The 20,061-nt window shown below is 35.4% G+C and overlaps 1 protein-coding gene across 3 annotated transcripts in view; it reads left to right on the top strand.

The window, feature by feature from the left end:
• LOC108676092 (muscle-specific protein 300 kDa) overlaps positions 1 to 19,525 on the top strand; it is a 30,552-nt gene extending 11,027 nt beyond the window's left edge. The window contains exons 2-13 of one of the 3 annotated variants that reach the window (XM_018164134.2): positions 5,146 to 5,344; positions 8,086 to 8,237; positions 8,577 to 8,751; positions 9,449 to 9,744; positions 10,343 to 10,522; positions 11,962 to 12,022; positions 12,952 to 12,957; positions 13,744 to 13,756; positions 15,207 to 15,330; positions 16,023 to 16,163; positions 17,278 to 17,436; positions 17,860 to 19,525. In XM_018164134.2, the coding sequence (XP_018019623.1) occupies positions 5,146 to 5,344; positions 8,086 to 8,237; positions 8,577 to 8,751; positions 9,449 to 9,744; positions 10,343 to 10,522; positions 11,962 to 12,022; positions 12,952 to 12,957; positions 13,744 to 13,756; positions 15,207 to 15,330; positions 16,023 to 16,163; positions 17,278 to 17,436; positions 17,860 to 18,033 (1,680 nt within the window). In that variant the 3' untranslated portion in view covers positions 18,034 to 19,525. Of the gene's footprint in view, positions 1 to 5,145; positions 5,345 to 8,085; positions 8,238 to 8,576; positions 8,752 to 9,448; positions 9,745 to 10,342; positions 10,523 to 11,961; positions 12,023 to 12,951; positions 12,962 to 13,743; positions 13,757 to 15,206; positions 15,331 to 16,022; positions 16,164 to 17,277; positions 17,437 to 17,859 lie in introns of all 3 variants that reach the window. The other 2 variants (XM_018164149.2, XM_018164141.2) reach the window with 2 other exon arrangements.
• Positions 19,526 to 20,061: the final 536 nt, after the last annotated feature.

Here is a 20,061-nt window from a genome sequence, read left to right as displayed (position 1 = left end):
ACTCCTCTTCTTAAAGTTTTGCACTGTAAGGAGCTCTGGAAAGCCTGGCGTTGTGTGGCTCCGATCTAGAGCTTCGATTACTGCGAGGTGCCATAAAAAGTCCTTCCAATTCTAATGCTAAGAAGCCCGCGGCTGGGAAAAGCTGTACATACGTGCCCACACTCAGAGAAGTGAGTCAGACTTTGTCCAAATAACGACGCATTTTTCGTTCCTGAGGGTCATCCTGACCCAGTTTGGCCCGCCAAAAGGTTGTATCAGTGCTACGTTTGCTCCCTGCTAGTGCTGTGGGTTATAAAAGTATGTTGTTTGGAGGCAATGACCCGTTATTTTTTCTGAGTGTAGCCACCGTCTTCACAGTAGCTTGGGGTAATTTCCGACACAGAGGGTAGCTTTGTGAGGCTGCACGAAAATAAGGAAATTCTTTGTATTATTGGCTTGAAGTTTAAATTATTTAATAAAGAAAGGACTGTGTTAGGTGTCAAAAGGTATGTGTAAATGAGCCAATGGAGAAAGCAGCATTTTATGATCACCAGAATTCACTTGCAATAAAGAGCATTTCAAAATGATTTTTTATTGTACTTGTTGGTTGCAAAAGATTTTTTATGAACGTCAGCCGCCTCTGCAATAAGCTGGTCTAGAAATTTTAAACCTTCTAGCTGTTCAAAACATAAAATTGCCCTGACTTTAATTGGCTTAACAAGTAAAATGTCAAGCTTGCCATAAATAAGTTCTCTTTCTTTTCACGGCGCGTTTTTATATTTTTGAATTTTTAGATCTGCGGTTTTTAGATAAGAGTGTAGAAGATGATGCAGGTTCTATGCTTAAGAGGAAGAAAATTCTTCAAATATGTGAGGATCATAAGGAAACTCCCGATAATGTTCGCTCTTTAAATAATGAACAACATTTATAAGCCAAATAATGAACATCATAGTTGCGAAAAATATGCTACAAAACCAATTAAGAGGCATAAAATACACGACAAACACATTATTATAGTTTCGCAATTATACATTAGACATGCGAATGCTGTGTTAACTTGTATTTTCAATATAAGAACTAGGCACGTGCCAAAAATTTCCTTTTGAATTTCATTGTTTTCGAGAACACTTACCTTACGACAAAGTAGGGAGCCGATGCTCTGAATTTCCAAAGAGAATTTGGATTTGCCTGAACTCGAAATCCTCTTATCCATAATCTTAAGTGGTCGTAAATTCTAGGAGTGCCTCGAATCGACTGCTTGGGGACGCTAGAAATGGTGTGGTTTTGTAATAAGAAGGATTAAAGTCGGAATATGTACGTCTAAATGGAATTGAATTGAAATTTATTTATTATCGACATGTCACAGGAACAATTCCGTTATTCCATTTTGCTGGATTTCTTCTGCGAGGAATGGAGTTTTACGGGTGTTGCAACTGCTTATTAGTTAAATTGTTAATAAATTTATTTACTTCAAAACTATAGTTATTTTTTGTTTAGCAATGTATCTAAAAAGATATTTAATTGAATTGTGATTGCCGAGTGACAGCTGTTCTAGATACAGAAAAAATATTACATAGAAATCATTTAAATAATCACAGAAACAAACAGGAAGCCGGAATGAAAACGGGGTAAGTATTATTAGAAATACATTTCTATTGCAAATTCACAAATTTAAAATCAAACCACCATCATGTCTAAAAATTAAAGTCACTCAGCTCACTCTAATTATACTGCATTCAGAGAACTGCGTGCTAATTTGTATAAAACATCGATCCACTTACATTGCACGTGGGCAATTAATGAGAAAAATCGAGTCATTTAGCGCTTTAATTGACCTGAAGCTCGAAGCTTTTTATTCCTTCACTCAGTCAATACATTCTTCAAATTATTTCCAAGTAGTGAAGGGCAAAGTGGTGAAGCGCGCGCTCCTATTGAAGTTCTCATTAGTAAAGATATCATATATTTTTTTACTGAAAGTGCGGTCGAGCAGTTTTGTTCTCGATTAGTTGTTTATAAACGCGTCTGATAAACGCAAGGCTAAAGGTAAAGAAAATCGTGTGTTCTGTGGAACGAATTTCTAGACAAACTATGCATTAATGCGAATATGATGGCTGTGCACGGAATAATTTATGACTGCACTGATACGAGATAATACTGTGCGCAAAATATTCTGCAAAAAAGAAAACAATTGTAATCTTATTGAGTGGAGGGTTGAGCTAAACTCAAAAATTTTAATCACTATGAGATATGACATTCAATTTACGGAAGCAAATCCGATGTGATGCAGTGTGATGAAGTTATAATTTAAAGGAATACAATCACGTATATTATAACCGTAGTCGTTAATTAGTCACAAAGGGCTTGACCGCAGCAGTATTTTAAAAGCGTTGGAAATAAGTTGAAGTGTTTAAGTTGATTGCACATCGTTAAGACGTCGCTGCGTGTAAAGCACTTCTGAATCCAGGGCTCATTCGACCTGTGCGGCCTCCGTCAAACTGATAGAAAGGTTTAATTTAGGAGTGAGTAATGCAATTAACCAATTAATGAAACTAAATGAGTGATTCAATTACCCAATTAATGAAACTTAAAAAGTGTTTCAACTAACCGATTAATGAAACTAAAAGAGTGATTCAATCAACCAATTAATGGAATGAAAGGAGTGATTCAATTAATCAATTATTGAATTTTAAAGGGTGTTTCAGTTAACCAATTAATGAAGTTAAAATAGTGATTAAATTAACCAAATTAGGAGTGATTTTCAACAATTAGTTAGGTGCGTCTTTGCCAAGAAAGCCTCACTTACACGAAATAATATTTTTGATCAGATCAGTTTAACTTTATCGACAAAATCAAATCAGGATCATTAGTGTCTCCTACCTAAAAACTTACTTAAGACAGAGTTCTGAAAGTTTGACAAGAAGTATGATGAGAATAACAAAGAAATTGCTGCGAAATTTGCAAATTTGACAGGCATTGTGAAGGAGGTCCGTTGCAATTCCTTATATGAATTGATTCACTTTTAATAAAGATTCTATATTGCATTTTATCCGACTTAGACGATTTTGTATCCGATCTTACTTAACATCGATCACAGACTTGTTCGACGGAGATAATTTATTGTCATTTAATTACCGGCAGCATGACAACGAACTTCAATTTATTACAGGAAACATGAGCAAGGAACGATGCAAGAGAACGGCCATTCGATCCACTTAAGCGACAACCCTAAATCTGAAATTTGAAACTCGTGACCAATTCTGTTTAAAGGACCTCATGTTGGAATTTATTATCGTGAATTTGAGCGCTACTGCAATATCGGATGCAGGCTCGAGGCCGTCCGTTTCAACGGACTGTCTATTTCTCGGACCACAGATGTTCCGAAGCACTCGCTAAAATTGCGCTGCTACTCTACGGCTCGCTCATAGACATTCAGGCATTAGCATTTGAGAGGCTCGACAATGAAGAGGCTAGCTAGGATGTGTGCAAATGCTTTTTCTAACGACTAATGCATAAATGTGCCAATGTTTGAGGTAAAAATCGATGTGAGAATCGTGTGGTTTCCGGCAAAATTCTCAAATTTTATGTAGTAAAATGTCTTACGTGAGAAAAAGTTTTAGAGTAATGGTTTGAATTTCTGAACTGCGAGGAAAAATGATTAACGTTGAAACTTGCCTCGTGTTCTTGGTGATCAATTTTAATTCATTACTGAAAGAGAACTTCTTCAAGCGGAAAATGCTTCTAATTAACGCTAATTGTGGTTATTCAGCAAAGCTTTGTTCAAACATCCGTGCTGCGATGCTTTCATTTGAAGAAAAAGTATAAAAGTATCGGTACCAAGAATTAATTTAGATTTTTTATTATGGCTGCTATACAAGCATTTTTTGCTTGGGGAGACCAGAAACGACTCAATAATTTCTAAGTAAATCATTTCTTGGATGTTGTGTAACTAATTATTTTAAGATGAATTATTGTTTGTAATGATCGTATAATGGACGAACTTCCAGCGGCGAACTTAGTAGTACACGAGGAAAAAAAACCTGAAGTGAATATGAATATGAAAGACTTGAGCAAGATTATGTTCATTTCAAACTAATATTTTGTTATGAATAAAATTAATTGAATGTTTCTCGGGAAGATCACATGGCAATATGCCGGAATTTTTTTGCCGAAAAATTGAATCTCCAATCACGACAAAACAACGCAAACGAGTTAAGAACGAATGCAGATGCTCAAGCTAAGCACTCGGGAACAATTACCAATTTTTAGGTTAATTTTTACTTTCGGAACATTCAAATTGCATATTAATTATCGCGCTCGTCTGCCGGACATTGAACAAAGCGTTCTAGCCAATATTAATAAATTCAATTCCAATGTGCTGAGCTAACACTGAAAGATTTAATTTACAAATGTCAAGAAACGCGAAATTGGCTCCGAATTTACGAAAAAATGTTTGCCATTGATGATGTTTGGCGAATAAATCTTAGGTCTTCAGTGTGATTTTGCCCCCAGTGTTTGGTTCGGAATACATTTCTGTTAATCAACGTCATGTTATTTGGTTTGCCATTCTGATGAAAATTTACTCTTGTTCTTCCCTAATTTAAATTTGTAAGCATTTTTCCTTAATACTAACCTGAAAAACGCTCATGTTGATGGATGATGTGCTTTGGCCTTGTAATGCGAGGTCATCACAAAGATTTTTTCATAACATTTCTAGATCGAAATATGCTACAGTAAATACGTTTTCATGTTATTTAGTTTGCGATTCTGGTGAAAACAAATATGATTGACTCTAATTTATTTTTGAATATACCCATTTAATTAAATTTTTACGCATTAAATTTTATATAAGATCGTAAGAATTTTTCAAGATTATTAACTTGAACACAGTCAAAATATTTGTCATCTATCCTTCACCAGTCCCAGTATTATTAACTTGAACACAGTCAAAATATTTGTCATCTATCCTTCACCAGTCCCAGTATTATTAACTTGAACACAGTCAAAATATTTGTCATTATTATTAACTCAAAATATATGTCATCTATCCTTCACCAGTCCCAGTATTATTAACTTGAACACAGTCAAAATATATGTCATCTATCCTTCGCCAGTCCCAGTATTATTAACTTGAACACAGTCAAAATATGTTCATCTATCCCTCACCAGTCCCTGTGCCGTGACCTGGAGAAGGAGAACACCAAGTCCTGGCTCGACATGATGCTCGAGAAGCTGTCGGCGCACTCGGCCGAGGGAGAGGAAGGCTTGTCGGGGCGCGACAAGGCGATGAAGGCTCAGGAAAAGAAGAAGCTCGAGGCGATGATTGAGCGTCATAACAGCCTCATGGCGCCCACCATGGAGGCTCAGAGTGCGTCCGTTATTTATACTATCCCACGCTCGGATGCTCTTCATTATTTCAAAGCCTTAATCATTATGGAGTAAAGGCCTGGGTGTAAGGTTAAAAAACCCTGAAACGGGGTTTAAAATTTTTTACTCCGTAAGGATACGACATAATGCTTGAATGTTTTCATCGTTTGTTTTAAAGTGGCTTCCGATTTCTCAGTGTTTGTTGCAAGACTTTTTCCTAAGGGTAGATTATGAAATTTGAAGGTTCGGAAGTTAAATTGTTGGTTATAATGGCAATACTTGATGTCAGTTAGTGAGAATTGAATATTAAATTTTCAACAAGTATTCAGCGTATTTATAGGTACCTGAGATTTTCAGGAGAAATCTTGGCCATTGCGATCTGTGTAAAATAATTAAAATAAAACATAATATTCTAATTCACTAAAAATTGCGGGAGTTTTGACTCAAGAATTACTTTCAACGTTCAGTATTTTTGTTCAGATTAGTGGCAATTATTTATTAGATCTTAATTTTGAGTTGAAACTTGACACCCAGGCCATTTATCCAGGTGCTTATGTCTTTGGATAAGTATCCTCGGCAATGGCTTACGAGAACAAAATGAGAATTTTTCGACAAGCAAGCTTGCATCTTGAAAAGTTAAATTATTTAAATCTTACCTGGGCATGTAATAAATTATGAATCAACGACAAATTCTACAGGGCTCCAAATAATAGAAGTCACGAATTTGGTCCTACAGTCTTCGAGAAAATAAAATTTAAATATTTTTATCGACTTATTAGTCACAAAGCAAGTCAAGTGAGAGTTCTTTCTTATTCTGTAATTCGAATCTGGTGAAAAGAAACTTCACAGATAAGAGCATTGTTTTAAAAGTTAAAGGTGAGCTTATGCACCAGCGAACTTTCTATTCAGAAAGTTTGCTATCTGATGACTTGAAAGCACTCTTAAATAGCTCTTTATTAAGATGCAAGTGGCCGGTCTCAGTAAGCCAATGCAAAACTCGGGGCATTCGGTGGCGGGAAGAAAAAGTCTCTTCAGGTTGTGTGCACTGAAGTTTGTTCACTGAGCTTGAGTCATGAAGTTTTTTTTTTATATTTCCACGCATAAATGATTTTAAATTTTTTTTCGAGTTTTAAAATTTGGTAATTATTATTTTCATTCACGGAGTGAATACAGATTTTTGGCCCAGCGTTTCCATTTCCAATTGACATATAAGCAAAAAATCAATCAATTACACGCCACATATGAGATTATAAATTTGTATTCCAACAAAAATTGTTCATTAATTCAGAGCTCGTATCATAAATTATATATTTCTCCAACAAAAAGTAAATAAATAGATTATTGAACTTCAATTTAATCACTTGGGTTATTCGAATCAAACTACATTCAACGCACTCCAACCTACCAGAATACTACAAGCCTTCTCTTCCATGCTATCCCTCTTCTGTTTCTGTTATTCTGTTTTTTCTTCCTGTTTTGTGTTCTCAATGTTGAAATCAAACTGTTTGTTGAATTTTTTGTGTTTTTGAATTTTTCTTCTCTTGTTTTATTCTGTTGAATTGATTTGTATTTTTTTAACTGATTCATTCAATTTTTTTCACTAGTGTAGTCGTCATATGTTGTTCGTAGTTCAACCTTCAATAGCCACCCACACCTATTGTTTCTTCGTCTATTTTGTTTCATTTGTTTACCTTTTTTCTCTTCAATCGCATCTATGATATAAAAAACAGAGAATCATCCTTTAATCTCGGTAGTTTATCTATCAAATTTTTAAAAAAATTAATGATTAAAACCGTGCAATATACACGATTGGCTCATCAGCTGGTTGAACAAAATTTAGCTGCACAAACGAGACTGAGACTCTGTGTAAATAATCAACGACTTTGTGGTCTCCAGGGGACACCACGAGACTGTCTATGACGATTATAAATTATTATTGTAGAATAAATTTTAATTACAAGTTCATTTGTTTAGGTCACATACTTATTTATACTTTATTTACCGCATACCATACCATCTCATTTTTAGATTTCTAGAATAGGTTCATAGAGGACAAGACTCAAGATATTTTTTTATCGGTTGAGTGAATATAAATCTTTTACTTATTCATACGGTCGTTTGAAGTGAAAACTTCTTCCCCTTTGCTATCCCAAAATTAAAATGTTTGAGCTGGCAAAAATTATCAAGTTGTGAATATTGAAATTTTTGCCTGTTCATCACTCATTACCGAGTAAAGAAAACATCTTGAATCATCCCGTTTACTGTAGGTTGTTTAATTAGAATATAACTAAATTAAGGTGAGGTAGCGACGAACGATTTGTGATAAACATTGATTACATCGTCAAATTTTCGTCGCTGCTGCCTTAGGAGTTATTCTAGTTCTTATAGAAATAAAACTTAGACTTTCATTTTTTATTGTATCTGTATCAAATTTGAACTCAACCAGACATCCATGTTTTTTTTTAATTTTAAATCAAAAATTTCCACGGGAGAATATACTCTCTAATTTTAGAACATCCACTATTGGCATATTATGAGTATAGTTTTCTAGTGTTAGTAATTCTAGTAATTGTTCTATGCATCTTTTGTGACAATCATTGTATATGATCCCATTTTCTCATTGAGATACACCATATGGCGCTTATCCTATAATGTATAGGATTGCCATGCAATGTCTCCTATAGTTGATCACCGTAGTGACAGCTTGCATCGATGGTGTCGAGCTTGGCTGTATTGCTACAGGTAAGGTGGCTCATTATTCGGAGTGCTACGCCTTTGGAGATGACATTCATCCCGTCATGAAGGTCCTCAACGAGCAGAAGCATCTCTCCTGCAAAGAAATACACCCGCACACCATGGAGATGGTTGAAGATCAGATCGACAAGCAAGAGAAGGCGAGTATTCTTGATATTGACTGAAACGCGACAAAAAATCGGTCTATTTAATATAAAAAATTAAACTATTATATGTAATCTTATTTTCATGTTCGAAGTTTTGTTTTCATAAGTTTTCATGTTCGAAGTTTGGTACCACAAATATATAGAGGTTGTTCGAGCACGTATCCGCTATGCTTTTCGTGTCGGTATATTACCTGGACCTGAAAATTTACTCTAAGCGGAGTAATAGTTAGGCATTGCAAGACAGCGATGTGGGTATTGATCGAATTAAATTATACCAAACGCGTGCCCAATTTCTAAAGCATTTACTTATCCTTAACACTCTTCTTCACTCAGGTTCTGCGCACCATCGAGAACCAAGCTTCGATCTACAACGAGCTCATAAAGCGTGGAGCAAAGCTGAGATCGAATCCTAACGCTCCATCATTCCTGGAGAAGGAGATAGACAGATTGGAAACTGAATGGAAGGAAACTAACGAGAAGGCCAAGATCAGGCTGGAGATGCTCAACAGTGAGTGGTCCCGAAGGCGCCTGATTGATTTAATTAATTGTAGACACGGATAAGCATTTATATCACACGGGCTGCTGCATGACAGTTTGGTATTATACATTTATTCATCGCAGTCTTGTTTATTCACTACAGATTTGTGGGCATGTTAACAAATATTTACGTAATTATTTATGCTACAAGATATGAGAAAGGAGATTCCTTTTTGCTTACGCATTAATTGGGATGTGTTCCGATATTTCGAGGACAATTTTTGCAGGAAGATGATAAAGAAAAAATGCAGAAGCAAAGATTAAACTTAAATTGCCTTTTTGAATGAATGAAATATTATAATGTATTCCAATACACATAAAAAAGTTTTCGGTGAGATGACGGTCACTACTAAGGTTAAGGTTAGTATTTTATGTTATTTTACGATCAGGTGAACGCATTTCCTGTACATCGTTCAGCCAAGTTAAGAATGTGTATGTAGAATGATAATACTTTGGTTGCACAATTTCACTTCTGATGAAACGTGAACTCGTTGTACATTGACTGGATTATTATTGAACATTCCAATATGTTTATCGCTGGATAACCTCTCAAAATATTGTTTTTAATTTCAACAAGAAATTAATTTGATTAAAATTAGTTTTCATGAATTCTATGCATGTTCGTATTACTGATTTAACATTACCTTTGCCACGATCACCTCATTCAGATGTCCACAAGGACTGGGATACGTACGAGAATCAGCGTGTGTCGATCCTGCAGCCTCTCGAAAGTTTGGAAGAACAATACAAGTCCTACAAGAAAGTCTTTGACCCGAAGAAGGGCGCCGAATGGCTGGACCGCAAGAAGAAGAAGGCTGAGACCCTCGCAGCCACAGTCAAAGAACATTATAATTCAATCAAAGGCTCCTTTGCCAACATTGTGGCTTTGGCCGGTGAAGACAAGCGCGAGTTCATGGAGAAGGAAGTCGTCGAGATCGACGAGCGCTCCGTTATTGTTCAAAAGGTGCTGATTTAATTTCAGATTTTAACGAGGCATGTGGCAGTCATATAAATTTTGGCATATAAGAATTGAAGTTTTGTGGTTTTACTAAAATCGTATAGTGGCACCTATAATGAAAGGATTGCAGTGGAGAAATTTGATTTTAAAGCTTGCATAGTTTCATGTCTCTCGTTGACTTGGTCAATCTCATTTAAAAAACGTAGACAACATGAAATTGGAGAATCCTTTCTACTCATTAAATGTCTAGAATCATATCGATCGATAATTAACCAGGAAACGCAATAAAATTATTAATTAAATAGAATTGTGACCTCATACGAGTGACTATAAAACTGGATTTCAATCATTTTATGAACTCATAGTCTGGGATTCAGTTCGTGAAACATAACGCGGATGCAGATTTCCTTATATTGCACTCAAAGAAATTCATGAAACTATGGGCAAATAGCGATGCACTTTTGTCCTACGTGGGTCATCTTGACTCAGTTTGGCCCAAAAGAAAAAGAAACGTATCACTGCACAAGCATCTAGTGATAGTGGTATCACTGCATGCACAAGCATCTATTAAAACTACATGACCCATCACTATTTTCGAGTGTAGATCGAGGCGCTGCTGCACGAGCTGTCTGACTTCAACGATCGCCTCAACAAGCTCGTCGAGAAGATGGCAGAGCTGCACGCTTGGATGGTGCCGGCCTCTGAGAAGCTCGAGTTCATCACCACTTCGACGGAGCTCACGCCCGAAGATCGTGTCAAGGAAATCTTTGATCTGCAAGCCCAGGTAAATATAATAGTTTTTATATTTAGTTATGCGGCGGTGATGGTTGGAAATAAAGTTATATTAGAAGCTTGCAAGCGATGGATCGAATGCAGCAATTTTTTTCGATGCATAGTAATGATTGAGCTAAATTTTATATCATAATTATGTATGTAAAATTAATATCAAGTCCTTTCATAGATAGTGTGAACAGAATTAAATATAATTTTAAATTTCCTTTAATGGACCGCCGATTTAAATTGTTTCACTCTCTCTAGCGCAAAATAAGTCAAGAAAATACGCTATATTATTTCCAAAACCATCATACACCCGGGGGTACCATATGATAATTTTCCCGGGGGATTTATTTCCTGGGGGACAACGCGAATTTCAAAGATATCACAGGAACGGAATTTTCCAGCATCTATGAGGTCATCAGTTATGCATGAGAGCTTGACGTAAAATTTCAGAAAGTGGATCTTATGGAGAAGAAGATGGCACATCCCTGAGCATAATGATTCTTGGAACCATTAACAAGCGTTGAACTAAGGTGCATGGAAATGAAGAGTATGGATTTTAACTAGGCTTTAGATAAAAGGCATGGATATTGAAGCGCAATGGATAGCAGCAAGCCTTGAGATAAGGGCATGGAAAATGAAGAGCAATGGATATTAACTATGCCTTAGATAAAAGTCAAGGATATTGAAGCGTATATAGGATCGTAACAAGCCTTGAGATAAAGGCAAAGAAAATGGAGAGCAATAGATTTTAACTAGGCTTTAGATAAAAGGCATGTATATTGAAGCGCAATGGATAGTAACAAGCCTTGAGATAAGGCATAGAAAATGGAGAGCTACGGATAGCAACATTTCTCGTTGGTTAATAACTAGGGGGAGGGCTTTTCATCAAGCGTGGCATATGTTGCAAAACATAATATTTTTCATGACGTCCAAAAGCAAGCTGGTCCTCGCTGTTAAAGCGCCAAGCCAAGTATTCATTTTATTTGCACAATGAGGAATTATTTCACTTAACTCGTGACATGTGCCGAAAAATTTTAATTGTCTGAATAAACTTTTATTTGCAGATTGTAGAATAAAATCACTTTAAAAAGGACGAAAAATTTTCATTCGAAGAACAATACAAAAAAATTAAATTTCTGAATGAAAGTACGCAATTGTAATAAAAACTTCCTTCAATGTCGAACAAAATGTTACACACAATAACTAATATATCATAACGATATCAGTACCAGAAATTTAAAATGATTTCATAGCAGACGAAAATGATTTCATTACATCACGCACTTTTTCTGATTCACCTCACACGTTCACATTGAACACTTATGGAGTCATCAAAAACGTATCCAATACGTATTTTTGCTGGAATAATCTTTTTCTTGCGAATTTTTATCTGAGGAAGATTTATGGCGCGCGGTTAAGCAGGATTTTAAATTTTCCGCTCAGGTGAACGAGAGGCTACCTCTCCTGGAGCCTCTGGAGGCTGAGGCTCACGACCTTCTCGATGGTGAGATATTATCATTTATATATACATTTTAGCGCATTTTCTCATTTATGGAAAAAATGCTTTATTGTGCTCGCCATGCCCGTCTGTCCGTCCGTGACTTCACGTTTTCGTCGACGAAAACGCTCTCTGTCACTCACTGCAGTGAGTACAGAGTTACATTTTTTCGAATTAATTACATTTTCCCTATTGTCACAATTTATAGTTGTTTATGAACATTTATATATGTCTATAGTTATGTAATTTTTACAGCTATAAAACTAAGATTATTAATTTCGATTTTTTATTACATGAAATTTCGATTTTTATTTATGGCAAGTCAAGCTTGATTTTAATTATTTTATGTTCAAATCTAAATCATAGAAAGTTTTCTGATTCCAATGTAAATTTTGCCCAAATTAAATGTAAGTTCCTAATTCACTTACTTTTGGATTTTTTTTATAAATAATTTAGTGGTGTCACAGCATTGATTCTTTTAATGTTGAGTTGGGTAAAGTTGTGTACATTTTATAACAATTTGGCCATAATATTTAGCCTAGTCTCATTGCACATAAATATCAACCCACATATTCCGTTTCAATTTGAGGGCATTTTTCTTCAATTTATTTCATTGTAGGACAAATTTGACCAGAAGACATAATTCACTCTGACCGCTTTAAATTTCTTCCCTAAGCTTTGTTGTATCAAGAATTATGTACTGCTTATGAATCTGGTATTACGTAGTATTGTATGTTAGTTCAAATTCGCCAATTAGATGAATTTCAAACGTAAAAATTGAATATAAATATAAAATAGATATTAATGAGACAAAAGATGATAGAAATACTTCTTGCAACTATCCAAAGAGCAATTCTTATCGCCAACACGTGCTTATGAGTTCACAATATGAATATCAATTTTCGAATTTATATATTTTTTGTTTTTTCCTCCAGCGAAAGGTGAGTTTGAGCTGCCAGTACGGTGAGGGAGCCAAGTGCTTGGTCATATTTCAGTTGCCCATGAATCACGTAAGACGTAAAGAGTGTAAGTCTGCCTTTAACATTTGCTTGATGCCTGGCAGTCTTCAAACCCATTAAAAACTACCGCAAATAATGAACAACTGCTCGCTATTCCGTCTCCCAAGAAGGGGTTTAAATATTGATATTAAACAGCGTGAGCTGTAAGTCTGTAAAACTTTTAATGGTTTACCCAGCGAGTTTTAATGAACCTTTTTGTTTGAACCAAAGCAAATGGTTCAAAGAGAAAATTTTTACTCTAAAGCGCCAGATGTATAGCCGGCTCCATTTCAGATGTCCGTCTTCTTGCATGTACGTATAATTTAATAAAATATTATTTGTCTTGAATGAAGTTTGTGTTCGCTTCCCGTTATAATTGTCGGTGCTGATAAAGTTGCTTGCTTAATTGGACTTCATTGTGAGCTATTTGTGGATTTTTCTCATCTCGGACAAATTAATTATCCTGCTGAATTGGAGTTCGTCGTTTATAATAAGCCCTAGAAATGATATTTTTACAATAAAATAAATTTTGTACAATTTTTATCTATTTTTTACATATTGCTTCCTCATCCATCACGCCTGCCAGATTTTTTTAATGTGATATTTATACTTCGTTGATTGGCCATTTTTGATCCCTATATTTTTGAATAACATTTTTGTGATTTCCTTCCCGCTTTTTGTCTGGATTGCCCTTCATTGTTTCTTCATTGCTGCGATGTTGGCCTGCAGCTCTTGAAGGTGAGCATAAAAATATAATATAATTGTGTTAAAAGAGAGACACTTCTTGCAAAGCATATTTCCACTTAAACTGATTTATATTCATTCACCAGACCAATTAGGTTTAAAAATTTATTTTTGTACCTCTTTTTGAATTTTCTAGCTCGATATTTCAAAAGCACATGCACGTTTCTTAGATTTATTTCTATAAATTTTTGTTTCAGGTAGTTTTTAATACTCTTTTAATCTGAGATTAACTTTGAAAATCAAATAAATTATTTTCCCAAATTTATCAGCGGAATAATTTAAATTTTCGGGAAAAATTATTCATATCATAGCTTGGTTCACAAGAGATTTAATTCTTTTATGTTCCGTCTTGAAACTGAGTGTTTTTCGGTCTCCAGCATATACTGTAATTATTAGGGCATCTTCTGAAGTTTCCAAAGTCTGGCTAGTAACAACGAAGCAAGTGAAATAGTATTTCACAGCTATTTGTATTTTAATTTGTACTCTAAAATATTCCGGAAAGAGCTTTGAAGTTTCTATATCCGCATTCTATTTGACAACAAGATCATTCACCAGAACCCATTCACTTGTATATAAACATCCTCTATTGCATGAATGCCACCACTCTGCGCAATATTTTCCTACCTCCCTATATTCACTACTACTTTTAATTAACTAAATTCCCAGTCAAAATTTCATTGAAGTATCCTATGAATTAATTTTGCTCTGTAAATGGCATTCGAGAATTTTCTACACCATTCGATTTGAGTTATTTTGCTCTCCTTATTTTATTATTATTTTATGGATTGCACACGCATTTTTGCCATTTTACTTAATGCTTTATTTTTTGCCACCCATAAATGTTGTCGCCTAACGTGATGTTGTGCTGCGTTGCCGCTGCTCTGCTCGTGACATCACAGGTGAAGGTGAGATGTGGTGGCACTTTTGAAACTTTGCGTAGCCAACTTCGATAAAAAAAGTGAAGTTAATTTGAAATCTGTAATGTGTTATTCATCAAAAAATCATTTACTTTTGTTCGGACGCGCGTGCATCTTATTTTTGAAATTTACACTAAGATAAATTTCAAATTTCAATATCTGGGACCCGTCAATTATTGCAATAGTTTAGCGTAGGTTCAATCTTAAGAGCGCGAAAAATCGTTGAAGGTAATCGTTGCCAGAAAAAAAAAACAAATCCATATGAATTTTTTGCGTTGTTTCGCCAGGAAAAAAGAAATAATAGAATATTTTTTTGCGTTGTTCTCAAATTACTTCTTTCAACATGCAAGGAAAATAAAAAACAAAGAGGGGACATCTCCGAGTGAAAAACATTTTGGAAGTATTCCTGATTACGTATAACCTTCGATATTATAGTATAGCAACGGAAGTCAATCAATCATTGTATTATTGATAATAATACAATAATAATCAATTATTGTTCGCTTCTTCAAGTTTGTTTGCAATTCTAACAGAGGACTCGGAAGTTCAGCAGAGTGAGACCGCGAAGCGTCACATGGAAGAGTTTGAGCTCATCAAAGAAACGCTCACCACCATGCACGAGAAGGTGGAAATAGAGGCAGGCTCGATCACTCAGGTGAGAATCACAAACAAAGACATTCGTTGTGAATTTCACTGCGGGATTCTCCCTTTATTTTTCATAATATATGACCTACTGTTTTACTCATTACCCCGTTTTACTTCAAAGAAATTAAATATATTGGAATGTTTCAAACTTAATTGAAAACTATAACTTTATTCGCGTACTCCGAATTTTACGCTAACTGAAAGAAGAACAAAGATTTACTGGGAAAAGTAGTGGGGAACTAAAAATTCCAGGAATGATCTACGTGGAGTTTCTATTGCCAATGTTATTTTATACTACGTTCGATTTAATGAACATGGCATCCGAGTCATTTGAGCCTCGACGCTAATACAGGAAGCGAAAATGCAAATTATTACATGGCGCATAACTTCAAAAACGCAAAAGTTTTTCAACATCACGCAGAACTTAAAAAAAACAGACTTGTAGGACAACATAAGAGGTCGTTTTCCAGTTAAACTGCTTTTTGACATTCAAAAAATAAATCTTCTCACAATATTGGTGGTTTGCTGACTATTGAATTTGAAATAGAACTTATCAATTCTTCGAATCTATTACATAGCGAAGCTCCTATAAAAATGTTCCCTAAGCCATTATAACTGATAAATATAAAAACGATCGGAAAAAATCCTTTTGAGTCCCAATTATATCATAAAATTCATCATGTTGATTGTGTTCGGCAACAGGACCAGAAGCACTACGCTGAGTACTTCCAAGGTGTGAAGAACTTCAAGCCTTGGATGGACACGGCCGAGACCGTCGCCAAGACGCCGCTTGCCAAGCCCCAGACTCTCGAAGACGCTCTCAAGCTGCTCGAGGAAGTCAAGGTTTGTCAACGAAAGTCAAATTGAATGATTTTAAGCAGAGTAAAGTAATTTTAAGTAGAGTAATCCAATTAAATATCCCTTTTTAATCAGATATTAAATATGAAATTTTATGATATTCATGTTTATTAAGGCGACGGAACGTGTTCACCAAAGTTTAGAGTCTTGGTTTCAAATTAATTATAATTTCAAGCAAAATTATAATCCACCTAAAGAAAATACTTGATTTAATGTATATTTGATGTGTAAACATGAGCAGTCATATATATAATTAAAAGTGGGTGCATGACATTAAAATATATTCTCAATATTTTTCAAGTTTCATTTAGAATCGTATTTGCTTTGGGTAATCTTACTTAGAAAATTCACGAGTGACATTTAAAAATTAAGTCAACTCTGTAACTAACTGACTGTAATTGCTTAATATTCAAGCCTATTAAAATATTTGAATATATTATAAATAAATATTGAGATTTCACAGTAAAATTGATTTGTAGTTTTCCTCCCAGTAAATCCCGTACTGATAGATTTTTCCCGTGACCCACGCAACATTCTAGAAAATTTTCTATGAAGCACAGGAACATAGTATGTCACTCAAGTATCCCATAGAATTTATTGCCCACTGCTGTAATTTTCAGAATTTATATAAAATGATTCATTTCTGCCAACTTTATAATGTTTATTTTTTTATTTCTAAGAAAACATTTTTTATGCAGCTGCAGTTTTCAAATCTACTTAAATAATAATGCTAGATCTGCTAAAATTGCGATGTTCAGTAATCAAACGATTTAAGTTGTTATTTATTTTGCTTAGATTAAAATTTTTTTACTTAAAGCAAAATTCCTAAATTTTTTAACTCCTTCCTAAATTTAAGTTTAAATTTATTTTACAAAGAAAGTAGATTTTATTCTCAGTAGCTTTGTTCTGCTGAGCTCGGACATCCATTTGAATTCAAAGCCTTTACTGTCGTCCCCTGCGTATCGCGGAATTAAAGGCCTTCTAGAGGTTCAGATTGAATCGCCTTCACAGTTCCATTTGCATTGGACGTCCTGGCTTAGCAGAGAAATTTGTTAGTGCTGCAGGAAAGAAGGCATTGAATGATTTGTTGGTTTTATAGACGTTCGAGGCGGGCTGCTGCGAGAACAAAGGCAAGCTGGATTCCGCCGTCGAGAGCAAAAGCAAGATGGAGAAACAGACCAAATCGGACAACGAGGTGGAGACGCTCACGGGAAGATGGGATGGTGTCAAGAAAGTTGCTGATGAACGAGTTAAGAAGGTAAATGAACTTCAAAGGGCATATCACCATCAAACTCTTAGCCAATAAAAATTACTAATATATCTTGAAGGAACTTTTACACGTAAATAAAGTGGGGTTTATTGTTTATTCACATAGACCTTCAGTTCAACGCATATAATATCCTTAATATTTTCATTTTTTATATTTAATTAAGAGATCACATACTGTGCCTGTGTGTCTTTGTTCAGATGACATCAAACATTTACGACTTAGATGACATCAAACGTTTGGCCTAGGGAATGCTCTGAAATGACATTTTCGTACGATGACGAAATTACTTGTTTACATATACCATGTTTGATTAAGCTACGGCATGTTGGAAATAATTTTTCAATGTATTGTTTTTGAAAATCATATTTAACCTCACAAAACATAAAATTTGAGAGGGTGCCTCTGCCTCAGGTCCAAGAGCTGGTGGACACATGGAGCGAACTGTCGACTCTGACGAACAACCTCACAGAGACCATCTGTAACATCTCCAGCGCAGTGAAGCCAGACGTGTCCATGCTTGAGGGAATATTCCAGAAGTTCAGAACCATCAATGAAAACAAAGTCAAACTCCTGGAAGTCATCTGAGTTTAAATTTGGAAAAAATCAACGCTGGAATCATAACGGTTTTACATGCATAGTAGTTTGTCGGAAATGAGCAAGGCAATGACTGAAACGGACAAAATTTTTGCGCAATTGATACGAAAACAGAGACTTGAGAATTACATCAATGCGAGAGAACGAAATGATTGATGACGTTTTATTTTGATGTATGTTGTTGACAAAATCGATCTTTCTTCTTCACAAATTTGTGCACCGAACTAGGGAAAAATCACCAGATTTTATGAAAATATTATGTTTTAAATTATTTTATTCAACGATTCGATAGTATTTTATTTGATAACGAATTAAATGCGATATATAGGGATCTGTTTACTTGGAAGATTTTCATGTTCATGAACATCTAATGCGCGGAATTAAGTTAAGAATAAAAATAAATAAGTAGGATAAATCCATTTTTTAGGCTGAATAAATAAAAACGCCTGAAAGTTACCCTGAATTCAGGGACACTTGAGGCAATCAGACCATTGATAGAAGACACGGTCGTAATTCATTGATATCTTGACCTTCATATTGGTGAGAAATGGATTTAGAAGCCCGGCCTTGAACGAAAGCCGTACCAGGATCTGATGAGCCGATACCAGATATCGGACAGGTAATTACAGATAGTCGGAGATTGACGGATGACAGATCGAGAGGCCTTGCAAGAATCATTATGGGGAAGTCGTTGTCACTGAAGAAAATTTAATTAATAATTGTTCTCCGCTGCTCATCATCCCGACAGCCTTATCTTAATTGCGATAAGATAATTGGGTCACCATAATTTTATAACTGTATAACTTGTTCATCATGCATATATCGGTGGGTTTTAATAATTCAAAGTTCAGATGATAGAAAATAATCTAGTTCTTGAATGATACTTACAGTACATTACAATTGATTCGGAAAGTGTTGAACAGAAGATATATGACAAATATTTATTTGTGAAGGATTTTTCGTCCAAAGACAGAATTTTCTCAATTTTTTCATGTGGTAGTTATAGCATTATTTTAGTTCAATTTTTCGTTTTTAGTTCGTTTTTGCTCAGAAAGATCGAGGCAACGGAATCGAATTTAATTTTCTGGTTAAGCTTCAACGGTTGCTGTTGCGAACCATGAATGATTAAAAACATTCATACTTTCAGCTGAATCCATAATGGGGATTATATGTGCAAACTGTGGTTAAAAAATTAATATTTGGTCATGGTTTAAACAACAATTCATCCTTTGCTTTCCCATAAAAAATATAACCTAAGAATGTCAGGGGAAGGAAATATCGACTGGCATTGATGAACTTGTTTCGAGTGTCGTAGACATTTTCTCGTGGTTATTTTCATTTGATTTTCCCTAAAACAGGTTCTGATAAGGAGGAAGTGTCGATATCTGTTTTCGCGGCAACGAATCCACCGACTTGTTGGCGTCAGTCTAGGCAACTGACGATGAAAGTTGGCGTGTTGCCGCTAATACATTGAAGCACTTCTTACCGTGTTTTATTGCCTCAGCATCTTCCTTACCGTGTTTTATGGTCTCGGCATCTTCCTTACCGTGTTTTATTGCCTCGGCATCTTCCTTTCCGTGTTTTATTGCCTCGGCATCCTCAGCATCTTCCTTACAGTGTTTTATTGCATCGGCATCTTTCTTACCGTGTTTTATTGCCTCGGCATCTTTCCTTACCGTGTTTTATTGTCTCGGCATCTTCCTTTCCGTGTTTTATTGCCTCGGCATCCTCAGCATCTTCCTTAACGTGTTTTATTGCATTGGCATCTTTCTTACCGTGTTTTATTGCCTCGGCATCTTTCCTTACCGTGTTTTATTGCATCGGCATCTTTTCGGCATCTGCCTTGCCATGTTTTATTCCCTCAGCATCTTCCTTACCGCGTTTTATTGCCTCGGCATCTTCCTTACCGTGTTTTATTGCCTCGGCGTCTTCCTTACCATGTTTTTTCTAGCCACTTCATCTTTCGTTAGTGTTTTATACCCACGGCACCTTTCCTTGCCGCGTTTTATTGCCTCGGCA

This window comes from Hyalella azteca, unplaced genomic scaffold (genome assembly GCF_000764305.2).
Source record: "Hyalella azteca isolate HAZT.00-mixed unplaced genomic scaffold, Hazt_2.0.2 contig10004, whole genome shotgun sequence".
Lineage (NCBI taxonomy): Eukaryota > Metazoa > Arthropoda > Malacostraca > Amphipoda > Hyalellidae > Hyalella > Hyalella azteca.
Note: the sequence above shows the minus strand (reverse complement) of the source record. Positions and strands in the feature narration are given on the sequence as shown.